The sequence below is a fragment of the Bombina bombina genome, chromosome 1 (assembly GCF_027579735.1).
Source record: "Bombina bombina isolate aBomBom1 chromosome 1, aBomBom1.pri, whole genome shotgun sequence".
In the NCBI taxonomy this organism is placed as follows: Eukaryota; Metazoa; Chordata; class Amphibia; order Anura; family Bombinatoridae; genus Bombina; species Bombina bombina.
The window spans coordinates 1,050,328,569-1,050,350,389 of record NC_069499.1 but is presented as its reverse complement, the minus strand read 5'-3'; the positions used below and the strand labels follow the sequence as shown (position 1 = coordinate 1,050,350,389).

General features: G+C 38.8%; 1 protein-coding gene across 1 annotated transcript in view; it reads left to right on the top strand.

Moving 5' to 3' along the window:
- The window catches only part of DNTTIP1 (deoxynucleotidyltransferase terminal interacting protein 1), a 71,762-nt gene extending 50,298 nt beyond the window's left edge, over nt 1–21,464 (top strand). The window contains exons 3-13 of the mRNA XM_053689758.1: nt 6,226–6,322; nt 7,933–8,031; nt 8,116–8,184; nt 8,571–8,627; nt 8,709–8,770; nt 9,135–9,180; nt 11,932–11,990; nt 18,533–18,593; nt 20,538–20,609; nt 20,697–20,752; nt 21,088–21,464. Coding sequence (XP_053545733.1) covers nt 6,226–6,322; nt 7,933–8,031; nt 8,116–8,184; nt 8,571–8,627; nt 8,709–8,770; nt 9,135–9,180; nt 11,932–11,990; nt 18,533–18,593; nt 20,538–20,609; nt 20,697–20,752; nt 21,088–21,196 — 787 coding nt within the window. The 3' untranslated portion in view covers nt 21,197–21,464. The remainder of the gene's footprint in view (nt 1–6,225; nt 6,323–7,932; nt 8,032–8,115; nt 8,185–8,570; nt 8,628–8,708; nt 8,771–9,134; nt 9,181–11,931; nt 11,991–18,532; nt 18,594–20,537; nt 20,610–20,696; nt 20,753–21,087) is intronic.
- Nucleotides 21,465–21,821: the final 357 nt, after the last annotated feature.

Below are 21,821 nucleotides of genomic sequence, written 5' to 3'. Positions count from 1 at the left end.
ATCGCTTCCTAAGGGCAGGTAGGGCCACAGCAGAGCTGTGGCAAGGTGCTAACAGGGGTTTTAACCGGTTTTAGACATATTTCAATCCGTTTTTTTCATTTGGGGGTTTATTGCTTATTAACTTGTGGTGCAATCCTTCTAAAGCTTAGTGGGTACACTGTTAAAATTTCAGAAAAACTGAAGAAATTTTAACCTGTTTTGCAGTTTGTGTATGCCTTTTTTTTCTCTTAAAGGCACAGTACCATTTTTGCAAATTGTGTTTTTTTTCATTAAATAAAGTGTTTTCCAAGCTTGCTTGCTTTATTACTAGTCTGTTAAACATGTCCGACACTGAGGAAACTCATTGTTCAATTTGTTTAGAAGCCATTGTGGAACCCCCTCTTAGAATGTGTCCCACTGAATGTGTCCCACTTGTACTGATATGTCTATTAATTGCAAACAGCATATTTTGACTTATAAAAGTTTGGCATTAGATGATTCTCAGACAGAAGGAAATCGGGTTTTGCCATCTAGTTCTCCCCAAGTGTCACAACCAGTAACGCACGCACAAGCGACGCCGAGTACTTCTAGTGCGTCTAATTCTTTCACCTTGCAAGATATGGCTTCAGTTATGAATACTACCCTCACAGAGGTTTTATCTAAGCTGCCTGGGTTGCAAGGGAAGCGCAGTAGCTCTGGGTTAAGAACAAATGCTGAGCCTTTAGTTGCCGTATCCGATATTCCCTCACAATGTTCTGAGGTAGGGATGAGGGATTTGCTGTCTGAGGGAGAGATTTCTGATTCAGGAAAGATGTTCTCTCAGACAGATTCAGATATGACGGCATTTGATTTTAAGGTAGAGCACCTCCGCTTATTGCTCAGGGAGGTTTTAGCTACTCTGGATGATTGTGACCCTATTGTAGTTCCAGAGAAATTGTGTAAAATTGACAAATATTTAGAGGTTCCTGTTTACACTGATGTGTTTCCTGTCCCTAAGAGGATTTCGGACATTGTTACTAAGGAGTGGGATAAACCAGGTATTCCGTTCTCTCCCCCTCCTGTTTTTAAGAAAATGTCTCCCATTTCTGACACCATAAAGGACTCATGGCAGACGGTCCCTAAGGTGGAGGGAGCTATTTCTACCCTGGCTAAGCGTACAACTATACCTATTGAAGACAGTTGTGCTTTCATTGATCCTATGGATAAAAAAATTAGAGAGTCTCCTAAAGAAAATTTTTGTTCATCAAGGTTTTCTTCTTCAACTTATAGCATGCATTGTTCCTGTAACCACTGCAGCTGCCTTTTGGTTTGAGGCTTTAGAAGAGGCTCTTCAGATGGAGACCCCACTAGATGATATTTTGGACAGAATTAAGGCTGTTAAGTTGGCTAATTCTTTTATTACAGACGCCGCTTTTCATCTTGCTAAATTAGTGGCTAAGAATTCAGGTTTCTCCATTTTAGCGCGTAGAGCGTTATGGCTTAAGTCCTGGTCAGCTGATGTGTCATCTAAATCTAAGCTTTTGTCCATCCCTTTCAAAGGTAAGACCCTATTCGGGCCTGCATTGAAAGAGATCATTTCAGACATTACTGGAGGGAAGGGTCATACCCTCCCTCAGGATAAGTCAAATAAGACAAGGACCAAACAAAATCATTTTCGTTCCTTTCGAAACTTCAAGAGTGGTCCCTCTACCTCTTCCCCTGCTGCAAAGCAAGAGGGGAACTTTGCTCAATCCAAGCCAACCTGGAGACCTAATCAGGCTTGGAACAAGGGTAAACAGGCCAAAAAGCCTGCTACTGCCACTAAGTCAGCATGAAGGGGTAGCCCCCGATCTGGGACCGGATCTAGTAGGGGGCAGACTCTCTCTCTTTGCTCAGGCCTGGGCAAGAGACGTTCAGGATTCCTGGGCAGTAGAAATTGTAACCCAGGGATACCTTCTAGATTTCAAGGATTCCCCTCCAAGGGGGAGGTTTCATCTTTCTCAATTGTCTGTAAACCCGACAAAAAGAGAGGTGTTCTTGCGCTGTGTAGAAGACCTTTTTACCATGGGAGTGATCTGCCCAGTTCCAAAAGCAGAACAGGGGCAGGGGTTCTACTCCAATCTGTTTATAGTTCCCAAAAAGGAGGGAACCTTCAGACCAATTCTGGATCTCAAGATCCTAAACCAATTCCTAAGAGTTCCATCTTTACGAGATGGAGACCATTCGGACTATCTTACCATTGATCCAGGAGGGGCAATATATGACCACCGTGGACTTAAAGGATGCATATCTGCACATTCCTATCCACAAAGATCATCACCAGTTCCTCAGGTTCGCCTTTCTGGACAAGCATTATCAGTTTGCGGCTCTTCCTTTCGGGTTGGACACGGCGCCGCGAATCTTCATGAAGGTGCTAGGGTCCCTTCTGACGGTTCTAAGGCCACGGGGCATAGCAGTGGCGCCTTATCTAGACGACATTCTAATTCAAGCGTCGTCCTTCCAACTAGCCAAGTCTCACACGGACTTAGTGTTGGCCTTTCTAAGGTCTCACGGGTGGAAAGTGAATGTAAAAAAGAGTTCTCTTTCCCCCCTCACAAGAGTTTCATTTCTAGGGACTCTGATAGACTCGGTGGACATGAAAATATTTCTGACGGAGGTCAGGAAATCAAAGATTTTGTCCACCGGCCGAGCTTTTCATTCCATTCCTCGGCCGTCAGTGGCTCAGTGTATGGAGGTAATCGGACTAATGGTAGCAGCAATGGACATAGTTCCGTTTGCTCGCTTGCATCTCAGACCACTGCAACTATGCATGCTCAATCAGTGGAATGGGGATTATGTGGATTTATCTCCTCAGATAAATCTGGATCAAGAGACCAGAGACTCTCTTCTTTGGTGGTTGTCACAGGATCATCTGTCCCAGGGAATGTGTTTCCGCAGGCCAGAATGGGTTATAGTGAGGACAAACGACAGTCTTCTGGGCCGGGGTGCAGTTTTGAATTCCCTGAAAGCACAGGGATTGTGGACTCGGGAGGAGGCTCTCCTACCGATAAATATTCTGGAATTAAGAGCGATATTCAATGCTCTCCAGGCATGGCCTCAGCTGGCTTCGGCCAAATTCATCAGGTTTCAGTCAGACAACATCACGACTGTGGCTTATATCAATCATCAGGGCGGAACAAAGAGTTCCTTAGCGATGATAGAGGTCTCAAGGATAATCCAATGGGCAGAGGCTCACTCTTGCCATCTGTCAGCGATCTTTATCCCAGGTGTAGAGAACTGGGAGGCAGATTTTCTAAGTCGTCAGACTTTTCATCCGGGGGAGTGGGAACTCCATCCGGAGGTGTTTGCTCAGCTGGTTCGGCTATGGGGCACACCAGAGTTGGATCTGATGGCGTCTCGTCAGAACACCAAACTTCCTCGTTACGGCTCCAGGTCAAGGGATCCTCAGGCTGTACTGATAGATGCTCTAGCAGTACCCTGGTCGTTCAACCTGGCTTATGTGTTTCCACCTTTCCCTCTCCTTCCACGTCTGATTGCCAGAATGAAACAGGAGAGAGCATCAGTAATTTTGATAGCGCCTGCGTGGCCACGCAGGACTTGATATGCAGACCTGGTGGACATGTCATCCCTTCCACCATGGTCTCTGCCATTGAGACAGGACCTTCTGATTCAAGGTCCATTCAAACATCCAAATCTAATTTCTCTGCAACTGACTTTTTGGAGATTGAACGCTTGATTCTATCAAAGCGGGGAGTCAGTCATAAATACCTTGATTCAGGCTCGAAAGCCTGTTACCAGGAAAATTTATCATAAGATATGGCGTAAATATCTTTTTTGGTGTGAATCCAAAGGCTTCTCCTGGAGTAAAATCAGGATTCCTAGGATTTTGTCTTTTCTCCAAGAGGGATTGGAGAAAGGATTATCAGCTAGTTCCCTAAAGGGACAGATATCTGCTCTGTCTATTTTGTTGCACAAGCGTCTGGCAGATGTTCCAGATGTTCTGGCTTTTTGTCAGGCTTTAGTTAGAATTAAGCCTGTGTTTAAACCTATTGCTCCGCCATGGAGTCTAAATTTAGTTCTTAGAGTTCTTCAGGGGGTTCCGTTTGAACCCATGCATTCCATAGATATTAAGCTTTTATCTTGGAAAGTTTTGTTCCTAGTTGCTATCTCTTCAGCTCGAAGAGTTTCTGAACTATCTGCATTACAATGTGACTCTCCTTATCTTGTGTTCCATTCTGATAAGGTGGTTTTGCGTACTAAGCCTGGGTTCCTACCTAAGGTTGTTACTAACAGGAATATCAATCAAGAAATTGTTGTTCCTTCTCTGTGTCCTAATCCTTCTTGTAAGAAGGAACGTCTGTTGCACAACTTGGACGTGGTTCGTGCTTTGAAATTTTATTTGCAGGCAACCAAAGATTTTCGTCAAACATCTTCTTTGTTCGTTGTCTATTCTGGAAAGCGTAGGGGTCAAAAAGCTACGGCGACTTCTCTTTCCTTTTGGCTGAAAAGCATAATCCGTTTGGCTTATGAGACTGCTGGACAGCAGCCTCCTGAAAGGATTACAGCTCATTCTACTAGAGCGGTAGCTTCCACATGGGCTTTTAAAAATGATGCTTCTGTTGAACAGATTTATATGGCTGCGACTTGGTCGTCGCTTCATGCCTTTTCAAAATTTTATAAATTTGATAATTTTGCTTCTTCGGAGGCTATTTTTGGGAGACAGGTTTTGCAAGCAGTGGTGCCTTCCGTTTAGGTTCCTGTCTTGTCCCTCCCTTCATCCGTGTCCTAAAACTTTGGTATTGGTATCCCACAAGTTAGGATGAATCCGTGGACTCGGTACATCATGCAAAAGAAAACAAAATTTATGCTTACCTGATAAATTTCTTTCTTTTGCGATGTACCGAGTCCACGGCCCGCCCTGTCTATTCAAGACAGATAGTATTTTTTTATGTAAACTTCAGTCACCTCTGCACCTTATAATTTCTCCTTTTCTTCCTTGGCCTTCGGTCGAATGACTGGGGGGTGGAGTTAAGGGGGGAGCTATATAGACAGCTCTGCTGTGGTGCTCTCTTTGCTACTTCCTGTCAGGAAGGACAATATCCCACAAGTTAGGATGAATCCGTGGACTTTGTACATCGCAAAAGAAAGAAATTTATCAGGTAAGCATAAATTTTGTTTTTTCAAATAAAGATACAAAGAGAATGAAGAAAAATTGATAATGGTATTAAATTAGAAAGTTGCTTAAAATTGCATGTTCTATCTGAATCATGAAAGAAAAAATTTGGGTTCAGTGTCCCTTTAACTAGCATACGATGTACCACATTGACCATAAAGACTGCTAAAGCATATGGCGGGTGCGGGGGAGGGTTGTGCTGGGACTTAAAGCTGTAGGGCAATTTTAAAATTGCTAATTTATTTAAAACAAATGTTGGAAAGTAGGTATTTGGCAAAAGGAAATTGCAATGATATGAGTACATTGCAGTAAACAAAGCTACAATAAAGAAAATCAGTGATTTGGATTAAGAAAACTAATAGTATTAAAGGGGCAGTCAACACCAGAATTGTTATTGTTTTAAAAGATAGATATTCCCTTTAATTACCCATTTTCCAGTTTTGCATAGCCAACACAGTTATAATAATACACGTTTTACCTCTGTATATACCTTGTATCTAAGCCTCTGCTGACTGCCCCCTTATTTCAGTTCTTTTGACAAACTTGCATTTTAGACAATCAGTGCAGACTCCTTGGTAAATTCACATGCATGAGCTCAATGTTATCTATATGAAATACATGAACTAACGCCCTCTAGTGGTGAAAAACTGTCAAAATGCATTTAGATTAGAGGCAGCCTTCTAGGTCTAATAAATTAGCATATGAACCTCCTAGGTTTAGCTTTCAACTATGAATACCAAGAGAACAAATCAAAATTGGTGATAAAAGTAAATTGCAAAGTTGTTTAAAATTACATTCCCTATTTGAATCATGGAAGTTTTTTTTTTTTTAACTTGACTGTCCCTTTAAGGACTACATATGTTTTGTGGGACTATTATTGTAAGGAATCTGTGGAGAGTAATGGATTGGATACTGTTTTTAGAAGTAATTTTATCATATCTAGTACATGCCACCTGCTCTGACAACGTTCACATAATCGGCAATATCTGTGAGAATCCATTGGTGTGTGAGCTGAACCTGTTGCTTGGTTCCCCAGCCTAAGAACATTGCTTATTTTTTTAAATTCTTTTCTCATAATAGTTTTGTTTAATCAGTTTTACAGACCCAGCTGTTTCCATGGATCTATTGCGTGCTGTCTTACAGCCAACAATAAATGAGGAGATACAAAGTGTCTTCAATAAGTACATGAAGGTAACCACTGCCTGTTTGTTTGTATCTGAAAGAACCTTATATCCCTTACAGATAAGGTAGCCGTGTGCTCCCATTTACTGCCCAGAAGACCACAGGGGATGTGCAGACAAATCACCAAACAAAACAACTCTTCTCCGGTCAATACACTACAGAAAAAATATATACAAGTACACTGCATAGAACACAGTATTTCTTCAATTAATTTGATGGGGGTTTATTTTAACAGAAGTTGCAAAGTGTACAAGAGAATTACAAAAAACATGGAGTGCAGTGCACTTATCTCGCCAGGAAGTATATTGGATTTTTAAACTTGGTACATTGTTACCACAAGGCTTTAATTCAGAGTTAGACTATAAATCGCAATAATGAATTATGTCAAAGTGTTTAGGTTCTCTCACACCTAATATATTTACTCCACTCCATGTTTTTTATAATTCTCTTGTACACTTTGCAACTTCTGTTAAAAAAAATAATAATAATAAAAAATCAAAATTATTGTAGACATACTTTGAGTTATGGAATGTACTTGTATATATGTTTCTGAATTGTAGCTACATAAACATAGTAATATAGCAGTATATTAGGAAATTAGTTTGTAGTGCTACATTTCTGTGTCATTGATGAGTAGGAAAGTAAGGATTAGTCTGTGTCTTTGAAGGGGTTAACCCATGTGTGTAATTGTTTGTCCAATACGATTATATCTATGCCTTTAAGAATGAACAGCTCAGCTGTGTATCAGGGCTATGATTATAGCATGTAGCCGAAACGCATAAGACTTGAGCTGTACACACTTTGATTCTGCACCTGAAGTTTTAACCTTGTATCAAATAAAGTAGCGTTTTATGGAGCCTTTGTACAGACTTCATTTTATCCACTACATATATTTATATACTGTATATGATTAGACAATGAAAACCACAATGTGATTAAATACACACATCATATAAAAATGTTCTTCTGTACTTTTCTGTCTCTTTATATTATGACAACCTAACCCAGGAACAAGTTTATTGCAATACAGAAAACCAGTTGTTGAATTTCTGCGTGTGCTAATATTTTATGATTCATACAATTTCACTTAATGTCCTCCACGTTATGCTCGTCCTCTCCCCTTCTCACGTTATGCTCGTCCTCTTCCCCTTCTCACGTTACGCTCGTCCTCTCCCCTTCTCACGTTACGCTCGTCCTCTTCCCCTTCTCACGTTACGCTCGTCCTCTCCCCTTCTCACGTTACGCTCGTCCTCTCCCCTTCTCACGTTACGCTCGTCCTCTCCCCTTCTCACGTTACGCTCGTCCTCTTCCCCTTCTCACGTTACGCTCGTCCTCTTCCCCTTCTCACGTTACGCTCGTCCTCTTCCCCTTCTCACGTTACGCTCGTCCTCTTCCCCTTCTCACGTTACGCTCGTCCTCTTCCCCTTCTCACGTTACGCTCGTCCTCTTCCCCTTCTCACGTTACGCTCGTCCTCTTCCCCTTCTCACGTTACGCTCGTCCTCTTCCCCTTCTCACGTTACGCTCGTCCTCTTCCCCTTCTCACGTTACGCTCGTCCTCTTCCCCTTCTCACGTTACGCTCGTCCTCTTCCCCTTCTCACTTTACTTTGGTGTTTCCAGTTTTTCCAGACAGCTGCTGTAAATGTGAGGGAGAATATTGGGGAGCAGGTGGATCCAGAACAGCTCATCCGTGAAACCTGTCGCAGCTGCCTTGAGCAGGTATTGCAGTGGAGATGGCGATGATCATATAGCAACAGTTTTTACTTTCTTTTTCGTTAATTATTTTTTTTTCCCCTAATCCAGGCCAAGGTTCTTTTTTCTGACAAGGATAAATCGATACCTAAGCAAGCCACAGAACTGTCACTTATGAAGGTGAGCCAGATGACTGCAGTCCTCTTCTGTGATTTTTGTAACTGGAAATCAAGTATAGAACTAGAATAATAGACAAAAATAATCATGTCTTGATGCTGAGCTGGGTGGGGAACAGTTTTGTTGTGGGATAGAGTTAATGAGGATGCATTTTATAGATGTAGAGAGACCAGATACTATGTTTTGGATAGGGTGAGATTTTAAGGATTTTATCGAAGAGGAAATAACTCAAAATTGAAGGTGTATATTATAGGAGGTGTATTCAGTGGCATAAAGTGTTGTTTTGATTGTAAAGAAAAAACATGTTTGTGGTTTGGGTGATAAGGCAGGTGCGAGATAGGATGATGCCAGTCAGTTAAAGGTTAATTTCTCTTTGTTCTGTGGCACAGAGACCTCGACAAATAGAAGAGGATGTGTCCTTGAGGAGGAGCCCTGTGCCAAAGAAGGTAAGGTAAAGAAAGCAATCTGAAGAAAACCAATACTATTGTAACTGCATGTGCTTAGTACTACACTGTTCTGTATTACAGAGGAAAGGAAGACCACCTGCAAACTCTGTGTACAGTGACCGGACTTCCTCAGGGCTCACAACGTGAGTATTAAGGGATCTATTTATGAAACCATGCTCTGGCAAACACACACTTTTCGGTAAATTGTTCTTTACAGAATATGAGCTTTGTTCTTGAAATACTGGGCTGGTGTATTTGCAGTCATCTAGTTATTGTGTTAGTCTGCCTTATTATGGTTTGCATTTTATTTGCGCTTTATAACGTGAAGCTTAAGAAATGGCCAAGCCACTGTCATCCTACAACTTGCGTTAGAGCATTGTGTCACAAAAATCAATGTTCCTGAAGAGGTTACCAAAGATAGAAAAAGAAATATGGTAATGCAGAAGACGTATTTATATCTTCATATTTTTTTAATACGGTTCCAATAACAAGGTTTTATTGTTTCAGGATGAAACTCAAAGCCTCTGAGCAGATTCGAAGGGAGGGACCAAAGGTAAGAAAATGTGACGAGAGTGTAGGAGTTTGTTTCTTATTCAAAACAACTGTAATAGTTATTTGCCTCACACTGGTGAAAAGTTTAATTTGACTAACAGGGGCCGATTCTATAAAGCTATCTGGGCTTGTGAGACTCTATAAGAAATCTCTCCAGTACTAATTCTATAAAGGAAGTGTGTCTTGCAAAGGGGTGTTCCCTGCTTTTAAGTATGTGGATGAGAGACATAAATTACAGTAGGCTCATAGAAAATCATAATTTAAAAACCCTGTCAAATTAAAACTTAAATAAAAATACACCTTAAAGGGACAGTACACTGTAAAATTGTTTTTCCATAAATGTATTTTAAATGACTTGTTATACCAACTGCAGGGTATAAAATATTTGAGAAATTGCATTTTCGGGTTTATTTGTGTATCTGAAGTAGCTGGTTTTGTGCTTTGAAACCACAGCCTATTACAATGGGTTGAGCTTCAGGTAATCCCATGTCTCATTATGTTATCACTTTTATGTACACAATCTTGCTTCCTTATCTTATATTTGTCTGGAACACCAAAGCTCAATACTTAGAGAGAACAATGGAAAATTATCATTTCATTACTTAACTATCATGCCCCCCACTGAGAATGTAATCTTTTCTGTGGGCTGTGTTTACTTAGGCTTGTCAATAGGGTATACGCCAGTATCAAAACTTTCAGTATAGGTTGGGAAACCACAAGCTAAATCAGCTATTTCAAATGCTGAAATATGAGTAAAGGAGCTACTTGCAACCAATTTAATACACTCCAGCAGGTTAAAAGGATCATTGGGAATAATTTAAAGGGGAGAAAGTTTTTGGGTGAACTGTCCCTTTAACTTTTTATTGTTCACATTCAAATCGTAATTAAATTGTTCTGAAAAAATTTAAATTCATAATGAAATTGTGCAGGTAATAAATTATTTAAGGTGTTTAGTAGAAATCATAATAAAACTAAACTGCTACATGCTAGCTCAAAGCGTATTATTCGCTTTAAAAAATGTGGAAAAAAATCAAAGTTGGACCTATCAGCTCTTATCTTAATATATTAAACAATTCTCTTACTTGTTTTTGCAATCCTCTAACTAAGGAATGTGTATATGCCTGATAGTTATTTATATAAATAGATTAACTGAGATTCCGTAAACAAACTAATCTGATAGATTAACCATTGCGGCTTATATAAAACAAACAAAATATAATCTTATTTGGATTGTGCTATCCTTTCAGTTATTATTAAATTATTATCAGGACATACTTGAAAACAAGAGAAATCTCAATGTATCCTTCCTGGTAAAATATTTTATAAATAAAATAAATTACTGTGATTTAAACCATCAATGTAATTTTGCAAATTGTTCAAAGGAAAAACTTTTTGAATCTCGGTACTTGATTGCCACAACAATAATTCTCTTAAGAATACTGCTTCCGTTCCTATTGGAAACTGTAGAGTCATTTCGAGAAAACTTGCAACGGAGTGCTGTTATTTGTTAGACAGATGTGTTTGTTAGCTGTAAAACTCGCAGTGAATCTAAAAAGATAGGAAGTGACATCGTAACTCTGATTCAAGGTTTTATTGATAACAAGTATCGCTTCTCAAGACAAATAACAAGTTGCACTCACATTTAATAAAAAGTCATCATGCTCTTCACATTTAAAATCTGTGCAGTGCACTGTGAAACCGGGAGCTGTTCGTATACCGATCCCCAAATCGTCTGCATTGCGTTGGTGCAGTCTGGTTATGTGGATGCTACTGATGTGTCACGTAATACGTCCGTGTGCTACGTCACACAGTAGTAGCATCCACATGACCGGATCGCACCAATGCGATGCAGACGCCGAAACCCTTGTGTACTCTGAGGCAAGGATTTGGGGAATCGGTATACAAACCGCTCACCATTTCACAGTGGACTGTGCACTGATAACATGCTAACTGTATGTGAAGAGCAGGATAACTTTTTAACAAATGTGAGTGCAATTTTTTATTTGTCTTAAGAGAAGTAATACTTGTTATCAATAAAATCTTGAATCTATCTTTATAGTAATTTCTTTATTGTAAAATTAGTTTCCCTGCCTCTGCTAGTGGGCTGAACAGGGACTTCCCATGAGCATAGCTGATATTTCTCTGCCAGGTTTGGCATATTCTGTAAACATTTTCCTGCTGCAGATCTGGCTGATTTTTCTTGCAAACTAAAATGTGGCGAGATTGGGTCAAAATACGTAAAACACTTATTGCCCTAACAGAAAAACAGCTTCAAACAAAAATAGAGGCATTTGTAAGATATGTTATGCTGCAAGCAGAGTAATCTAACTTGCATTGGCTGCAGGATTTCATTTTTAAAGTGCGCCCCCTGCTGTCTGTTAACTTTGCTTTCCCTAGAGAAGTTTCCGTTTCCAGCATGCTTCATTACTTTCTATGGACACATCTTGCAACTCGCAGGACAGGCCCTTTATTATAGAATTATATGAGGTCAGCCACTGCATGTTTTCTCACGTCTGACCCAGCAACGTTTTTAGAATTGGGTCCACAGCCTTCAAATGTTACTTTTAACCTTACTATTTGAACTATAGCAAAATGAAAACGTGTTGCGGGAGAGCATCCTGTTGTAGAACAAAATGGGTTTAGTTTTGTGCTTAAATAGTTAATTTATGTGCAATACAATTGATCAGGTTAGTGATTGGTGAAGTATGAGATACTTTCTCTTGTTTTACATAATGAATCTTTTTCTTTGCAGTGGGATCCAGACAGGTTAAATGAGAGTACCACCTTTGTCCTTGGATCTCGTGCTAACAAGTGAGGGAAATCTGTATGTATGTGCTTGACAATAAACGTGTTAGGATATTTGTACTTACAAACACATCTATCCCTGTATAATGTTGTGTTTGAATACATAACCATATATAGTACACATTGTAGGACAGAAGGACTTAGATAGAAGCATGTCTGGGGTAGGAGAGAAACAAAGCTGTTGTATTTGCTATATGAGAGAAGCAGTCAGGGGAAACAAAAGGTATAATGCCTGGTGCAGCTGGGCCATGGTAAAGATCTAGTGACACAGATGGAGCGTGTGCAGACAGAATACTGCATTCTGCTGGAGTTCAGTAGTGTTTATTGCAGATAATGTCCCTTTAATCTATACGGTTAATTGGTTGTGTATAAGTCAAAAGTATATAAGCCAAGAAATGTAGTTAAAGGGATATAAAAGTGCAAAAATAAAATGCTCTAATATGTAAGAGCATTTTATTATTGCGCTATTGCGTGGGCAAACTGTGTTTAACCCATGAAAACCCACAGCTAAAGCTTCAGAGCAGCAGTGCACTATTTAGAGCTAAATTAAAAAATCTGGTGAGGCAATGACAAGAGAGAATGTGTGTAGCTCCCAGTGGTGTAGGATATGCACATATTATTTTAAACAAAGGATACATAGAGAACAAAGTTAATGTAATAATAGCAGTGAATTTAAAGGGTCAGTAAAGTTAACATTAAAAGTTCTTTATTCAGATAGAGCATGCAGTTTTGAACAACTTTCCTATTTACTTATTGTCTAATTTGCTTCATTCTCTTAATATCCTTTGTTGTAAAACATACCTACGTAGGCTCAGAAGCAGCAATGCACTACTTGGACCTAGCTGCTGATTGGTAGCTTCACATATATGCCTCTTGTTATTGGCTCACTCGTGTTCCGCTAGCTCCCAGTAGTGCATTGAAGAAAGTTTTCTAATATAAATAAATTGGAAAGTTGTTTAAAGTTGTACACTCTGTCTGAATCATGTAAGAAAAAAAATGTGTGTCATGCCCCTTTAAAAGTGTCCTAATTACATGCTCTATCTAAATCATACAAGTTTAATTTTGACTTTCCTATTACATTTCCATCTGTAAGGTTATGCCTGATACATAGTTTTTATACATTTTATCTTGGCTTACCCTAGTAGCACCCACCCCTTTTTAAAGGGGTACAGAGAGCAATCTAAAACCTTAAAGGAAAGTGTACTGTAAAAAAAAAATTTTCCCTTAATTTGTTTTGTTAAACCATCTTCAAAGTATAAAAGGCATGATAAATTCATTATTATTTTTTTTTGGATATGAAATAGCTGGTTTTGTTCTGTGAAACCACAACTCATAAAAGTGGGTGGACCTTGCAAGGATAACAGATCTCCTTATTTTATCACTTTCTGTACACACGCATCTTTATATTATCTGTCTGTATACCAATGCCCAAGAGATCAATTGAAAATTAACATTTTATCTCTCCTAACCCCCAGTGGGAATGTAATTTCTTCTGCTGGCTATGTTTAAACAGCTTTTCTATAACCAAAGTATAGAAACTTTCAATTTAGAAATGGACACCACAGGCAAAATCAGCTATTTCAGATGTTGATATAAAGGTTAAAGTGAATGTAAATGATACGGTTTGTAATGTACACTACCAATTTGCAATAAGCTTACAATTGAAACCGCAATGTTTTTTTTTCCAATATTCATATTATGATATTAATAATTATATTCCAACTTATCTCCGTTTTGAACGACAACTCCTCCCATCCTGGACTTCCTGTATTCTGACTACATTGCGTATAGAGCAGTCCCGCCTGCTCTATTACGTAGTCCTGAAGCGCGCTCCCGAAGAGAAATCAATTAACAGTATAAGTTCAATTGTATTCTGCAATGCTTATTTATTCAAAAAGTATCAGGAAAGCGGTCGCATCGATACTTACTTTCCTCTGTGTGATCGCTAATGTAAATTAGCTAGTAAAAGCTTAGCGCATGCGCTAGACGTGGACGAGCATTGCTTGTCAATCAGGATTCTGAAGGGAACGCATGCGCAGTTAGATCGCGTGACAGAGAAAAAAAGGGGCTGGACGCCATGGGGTATGATCTATTATTCGTTTAAGGAACTGTCCATCAACTTAGAAATGATGGACAAGATGGCGGAGGAATAAAGTAAGAATAATAGCGATAAATATGTTTATATTCTGAATTCTTATTCAATTATAAAAAAATCATGACTTAAACTAACGTTTATTTTGGGAGATTAACAACATGAGGATGAGAGGTGACCGTGACTTTACATTCACTTTAAGGAGTTTTTTGTAAACAATTTTTAATACACTCCAGCAGGTAAAATGAATAGGTAACACATTAAAGGGACAGTTTACCCAAAATGACAATACATTTTAAACAAAATAACTTCAAAGTTAAATACATTAGTGCTGATCAATCATTGCAGATCATTTTCTTTGTTTATAAATTATTTTTTTGAAATCTCCGTTTGCGTTCTGTATTACCTATGCCCACTGAATTAATTTCTAGACGTGCGGCCACTTTGCTGTACTCCCTTCTGCGCAGGACGCATGCTCCAGTCCCCATGATGACGGTCACAGCGCACAGAGCTCTCATCCTGTGAGCACAGGTCTCACACCTGCCCTGACCCCGCTCCGGTCCTGCTACTAACGGTCACGGCGCACAGAGCTCTCATCATCCTGTGACCACTGAAGGCTGTTGTGTTTATGTGCTCTGACCGGATCGTTCTGTAAGGGGGCGTATCCAGTTTGTTAGTTATACATATACATACATCTGTAAATGTTATTTTTCAAAGTAACCCATATTCTGCCAGTGGTTGCTTTGATTAATAACATTTACAGATGTATGTATAACTAACAAACTGGATACGCCCCCTTACAGAACGATCCGGTCAGAGCACATAAACACAACAGCCTTCAGTGCTCACAGGATGATGAGAGCTCTGTGTGCTGTGACCTTTAGCAGCAGGACCTGAGCGGGGTCATGGCAGGTGTGAGCTGAGAGAGCAGGGGTTGAGACCTGTATAGCCAAGTGCAGCGCGCGCGCACCATTGAAGGAGAGTCTCATTTGTACTCTATTATATAATATCATTTACAGATGTATGTATAACTAACAAACTGTATACGCCCCCATTACGGAAGGATCAGATGAAAAGTGCGCATGCACAGTGCGAAATTTGCAAACTTAGCATGTAATTGCATAACGCAACTTGATTGGCCATGGGGCAGGGTAATAAAGTTTCTAAGCGCAGCCCTTTCCTCAGGGCATAAGGGAAGGGAAAATAAGCAAGGAAAAAGTAAATATATATATATATATATATAAACTTACAATATTAATGTTTTAGATTCTACTTTACTTGTTAATATAGAGTTAATGCTGCTAAACGATTACATCTCCTGAGTGAACTGCTCCTTTAAAGAGGTGGATATATGTTCTCCTCCACTTCATGACACATACATTGTTTTGTTCTGGCCTCCAGTATTCCAGGATTGACCCATTTCTTTGCCTTTTATCCTGGTTTTTTTTTTTATTTCAACCACTTTCTTTTTATTTATTATTATTATTATTATTATTATTATTATTATATTTTATTGTTTTTTGTACAATCTTTTTGTATGCAATGTTGGTAGCGCATGCTTTTTGTGTACATTTGTTCTTTCTTCTTGTGCATGTTAATTAGTGTTCCTGTGTCTTCCATCCTTTTTGGTGCATTATTTTGCTAGTGCATTATGAATGCATTGTTACGTAAATTACTGGTGTATGACTATTTAAATGTAATTGTTTGTTTTTTCTTCATCTGGTGTGTTTTGCTATTCTAACTTGTTTAAAAAAAATTTTTTAAGTTAGTCGCCAGTATTTTTGTTTTTTTCATATATTGTCTTCCCCTTTGGTAGTAACTGTACTCGTGTGGTGAATGATACTGGCCTTCAGTCTCCGTCATCAAAATATTGTTTAGTGAAGGTCCAGTACAGCTCACATAAGAGACACTGTTACTCTTGATATAGCTATTTCTCCATATTAATTGACCAACTCCTTCTTTCTTGGCCAACGTTGACTGTTATGCGTATGTATCTAAACCACTGGTTTTCAAACCTGTCCTCAGGCCTCCCCAACTGGCCAGGTTTCCAGATTACCTTTGATGAGAGCAGGTAAAATAACCTTCTTTTATTAGCTGATTATTTCACCTGTGCTCTAATTCAGATATCCACAAAATGTGGCCTCTTAAGGAGGCCTGAGGACAGATTTGAAAACCAGTGATCTCAACAAAGACTTTAACCCTTTAGTGACTAGGCCACTTTTCCATTTGTTGACCGTTTGGGAACAGGTCTATTTTTACATTTCTCTGTTTGTGTTTAGCTGTAATTTTCCTCTTACTCATTTACTGTACCCACACATATTACATACCATTTTGCTTGCAATTAAATGGACTTTCTAAAGATACCATTATTTTTATCATATCTTATAACTTACAATAAAAAAAATTATAAAATATGAGGACAAAATGGGGAAAAAACACACCTTTTCTAACTTTGACCCCCAAAATCTGTTACACATCTACAACCACCAAAAAACACCCATGCTAAATAGTTTCTAAATTTTGTCCTGAGTTTAGAAATACCCAATGTTTACATGTTCTTTGCTTTTTTTGCAAGTAATAGGGCAATAAGTAGAAGTAGCACTTTGCTTTTTTCAAATCTTTTTTTTTCAAAATTAGCGATAGTTACATTGGAACACTGATATCTGTCAGGAATCCATGAATAACCCTTCACATGTATATATTTATTTTTAGTAGACAACCCAAAGTATTGATCTAGGCCCATTTTGGTATATTTCATGCCACCATTTCATTGCCAAATGCGTTTACATTAAAAAAAAATCGTTGGCTTTTTCACAAACTTTAGGTTTTTCACTGAAATTATTTACAAACAGCTTGTACAATTATGGCACAAATGGTTGTAAATGCTTCTCTGGGATCGCCTTTGTTCAGAATTAGCAGACATATATGGCTTTGGCGTTGCTTTTTGGTAATTAGAAGGCCGCTAAATACCATTGCGCAACACACGTGTATTATGCCCAGCAGTGAAGGGGTTAATTAGGGAGCTTGTAGGGTTAATTTTAGCTGTAGTGTAGTAAACAACCCAAAGTATTGATCTAGGCCCATTTTGGTATATTTCAAATAGTTAACTTTTTTTCAATTTTAGGTTTCTCACTGAAATTATTTACAAACAGTTAGTGCAATCATGGAACACGTGGTTGTAAATTCTTCTCTAGTATCCCCTTTGTTCAGAAATAGCAGATATATATGACTTTGGCATTGCTTTTTGGTAATTAGAAGGCTGCAAAATGCTGCTGTGCACCACACGTGTATTATGCCTAGCAGTTAAGGGGTTAATTATGTAGCTTGTAGGGTTCATTTTAGCTTTAGTGTAGAGATCAGCCTCCCACCTGACACATCCCACCCCCTGACCCCCCTCAAACAGCTCCCTTCCCTCCCCCACACCACAATTGTCACCGCCATCTTAAGTACTGGCAGAGAGTCTGCCAGTATAAAAATAAAGGTGCTTTTTTTTTTTCTTTTTTTTTTTAATATACTGTATATATTATAAGTGTAGGATCCCCCAACCTCCCTGATCCCGCCTCCCCCCCTCAACCTAATGGCCACCTTCTTAGGTACTGGCAGCTGTCTGCCAGTACCCAGTTTACAAAGGTATATACACAGGAACCGGATCTAGCACCAGCTATGGTTTCCACCCACCACAATCGGCCCCATCGCTGGCTGATGCAGAGAGGGCCACAGAGTGAAATTTTTTTTATTGCTGGATGCTTCAATATCGAGGTATCACTGCAATAGCATGAAAGCAGCTGGAAGCGATCACGATCGCTTCCAGTGCTTGAAAAACATGAGGACGTACAAGGTACGTCCTTGGTCCTTAAGTGACATTTTTTGTAGGACGTACCCTGTACGCCCTTGGTACTTAAGGGGTTAAAGAGACACTGTAGTGCACAGTTACATGCTCTTATTTTAATATGTAATTTAAGCACTAATGACCTTGCAAGTGTTTAACCCCCAACAAAGGTGGTGCCTGCTAGGGACTAGCAATTCTCTGTGGCTTTCAAACAGTAAATTAACTAATTATAGAATGATGTAGACCTTTGTGGGCTTGCGTTATTACAGACTCCCACACCACCAATGCTTTCCACACCATAATAAAAAACCCTCAGTTGGCATTTACTTGTTTGTATACTTGGGATCGCTGGCAGTTACTTGTTTATCCTCTTTGGGCTGGCTGGGAACACCAGTATATAAGTACTATTTGTATGCTTTTAGAGGTGGAAAGCACTACACATAGCAAACAGTTTGTCAAACTTGTGCATCAGTAATATCCATGTAGGGTTTTTACATTTCGGAAGTTTTATGTCTTTGGCTTCTTGATTAATAGGTTATGAATAAGTGTTGCTTTATGTTCTGTGATTGCAATTTGTTATGGATTGCTATATCTAAATTATGTACTATGAAATGTTATTGTCTCTAGGGCCCTTGGAATGGGAGGAACAAGGGGACGGATTTACATCAAACATCCTGAGATTTTTAAGGTGAGTGATATTCCTTTTTAAAAAACACACATACTTGTTTCTCTTTCTAACTTCAAAATAACATACACAAATACAGCTACGCACTCTTCACAGGGCTGATGGACAGGAAAACAACATAAATAGTCTAAAAGGCCATCTCTTGCATTACTTAAAGGGACAGGAAACCCAAATTGTTTCTTTCATGATTCAAAATAAACCATTTTAAGCAACTTTCCAAATTACTTCAGTTATCTTATTTGCTTTATTCTCTTGGTATCCTTTTTTGAAGAAACGGCAATGGGCATGCGTGATCCAATATCATGAGGCATATATGTGTAGCCAGCAATCGGCAGCTCCTGAACCTACCTAGGTATACTTTTCAACAAAGAATGCCAATAGAACAAAATATATTAGATAATAGAAGTAAATTAGAAAGTTGTCTAAAATGACACCCCATCTCCCAAATCATGAAAGGAAAAAAATGTTGGTGTCATATCCTTTTAAGTTTGCTTCCCTTCTCTTATCCTTCTGAAATGATCGTAGTATAACCAGGATAAATAATTAACGTGTTACATGGTTACTGATGATCGGACACTGCCAGATGGCAGGATGGCTAAGATGTAAAGAGGATAGTACTGGTCATAACGCTAAGTGGCATGACATACTGCTACCTAGAAATAAAAACCAGCTGAGGCGGCGCTGCTTCACCTTTGAGAAAGCCGTATAAAAAGTGAGACTTGTTAAGGGAGGGTTAGGAGTTTAATGGGAACTCTTTCCAGTTTTTTTCTTTTAAGTAGCGCTAGCATTGTACCTGGTTGTAAGTTACTGTATTTCAGTTAGTTGCTTTACTGGCATTTATGTATATATGATAAACCATGTTTAGCAGCACTAAGTTTATGCTACTATGGAGTTAACGCTGGGGACTGTTCAGTAACGCTATTTGCTTGATTTAGATTGGTCACCTTGCTTGATAATACTTTTTTAGTAGTTACCGTCCAACAGAATATAAAGATGCCTGCAATGCTTTAATCTAAGGAACATTACAGTGCTCTATTTAGTCAGTGTCTCTACTAACTAGAAAATGCCATTTTTAAACAATACATAGCACCTTCTTGCCTATTGGAAGCTTAATTTATAATAGATAAATATTTTAAAAAGGCAGTTCCTTATTGGTAAATACTAGTAGTGCCATTGTTTGTTTTTTGTGTGTTCTTGTTTTTCATTCTTAATATAGTCTACTTATTTCTCTTAAACATAGTGACCCGGGCTACTGATAAATAGGTATGTGTATTTGAATCCTTTTTCAGGATCCAAATGTGGAAATAAGCAGCCGCTCGTTCCCTTTTAATATTTTCGTAGCCGGAATGATTCCTGTAAAATATCCCCAATGTGCAAATCCAGATCTTAGAATGGGAATCTTTTAAAGGAATCAATCTGGCTACGAAAATATCCGAAAGGAATGAGCAGCTGCTTACTAACGCATTTGTATCCTCACAAAGGATCCAAATGCCGGACAGATAGATCAGCATGCTAAGGCACTGTGGCTGAGCGCTTTAGCAACCCAAGGGTTGCAGGTTGGATCCCCGGCGAGGTCCACTCAGCCTTTCATCCTTCTGAGGTTGATAAAATGAGCAGCGCCTTGAGACCCTTACGGGTGATTAGCCGCGCTTTACAAGTACCCAATACATACATACATACCTACTGATAAACAATACTAACTAGTTAGGTCTCAGTGAGGTGCGGAGTGACCCACATAAAGGAATGATACACTACAAAGTCCATGGTTACACTCAACACTTTCTTTTGCTATGGTTTAGATATTTATTTAATACTCATCTAAGTGTTTTGGAACTGCTCTAGAAAGAGAGAACAAATGTAATAATAAATTGCAGTAAGTTCATTTTTATACATGAACCCTGAACATTAATGCACCATGTTTAATAGATCATTCTTTTTCATTTTCAGTATGCGGCTGATCCACAGGACAAGCAGTGGTTGACGGAACAACAGCACATGAGAGCCACAGGCGGAAAAATGGTAAGAATCTGTATATAAAGGTAACTTCACACTCTGTACATATCTGATCTAATGTCTGTCTAATTCTGGCCCTTGTCTTTGGTTTAGGCATATCTTCTAATAGAGCAAGACATTCTTGACTTGGCATCAAATGATGATTACAGGTACATTTTAAAAAAAAAAGGGGTTTATTTCCCTCTTTAAACTGTTCTTGGGTTTGGGGTCAACACCTTTACATATACTTGGTTCAATACCTTCTCCTTTCTAGTATTATTGTGTAGTAGAAGCATTTCTTTTTGTGGCATTAAAACACCTGAATTACCAACCAAATCATTTTTAAAATGTGCTTTAGTTTACAAATGCTGGCAAGGAAGCCAATGCTATTTTAAATTATAATACAATCCTGCTTCTACAATATCTGAAAACAATAATTTTGTTTTATTAAAATGGGCCTTTGGTGTGATTTGCTTTTATTTCTGGATCATTTATTTTCTCCAAGGGATTCCACGGAGCTGAGGCTGGATGAGCTGAAGCCATTTGTTGCTCCCATCTGGATGATTGAAAAAATGAAGAAATACATGGAATTTCAGCGGACAGAGCAAGAGTGATTTTATTGTCTACAACCCCAGAAGTCTCATGGTGGAGAATGTAAAACTGAACCGTTACAGGTGGCAGCTAAACTATGGAACACAACCCTGTTACTGCAGTTTAGCGAATATATTGGCTTCTTCAAATACAATCTAATCCTCAAGGAGATACCTTTTGATCACACAGAGTTGCATGGCACTAATAATGTAACAAGTTTAAAAAAGAAAAAGAAAATAAAAAAATTAGGACAATATAAACATTGTAATAAAATGTTTTTAAAATGTGAAATCTCCTAAAAGGTAATTTGTGAATATGTCCTATATCTGGGTACAGACAATATCTTCTAGTGACTTGGGGATAAGTTCATTGGTGTTGAAGAGGTTGATAAACCTCCAGGAGAAGGCAGAACTAGGAGGATGTACATGATGGCAAGGTGCAATATTATATAATAAATGTGTTGGTAATATTTTTTAGGCTAGCTTACAGGACACAAGGAAGACTCTAACAGGAAAAGGTTCACACCATAAATGTACCAGTAAAGTCTCATGAGGTCCTGGCATGCACCATGCAGCTGTTTACTACATTTTATCTTCTCTCTCTTCCCAAAATTGTATAATGTTTATGTCTGACACAAGAATGTAAACA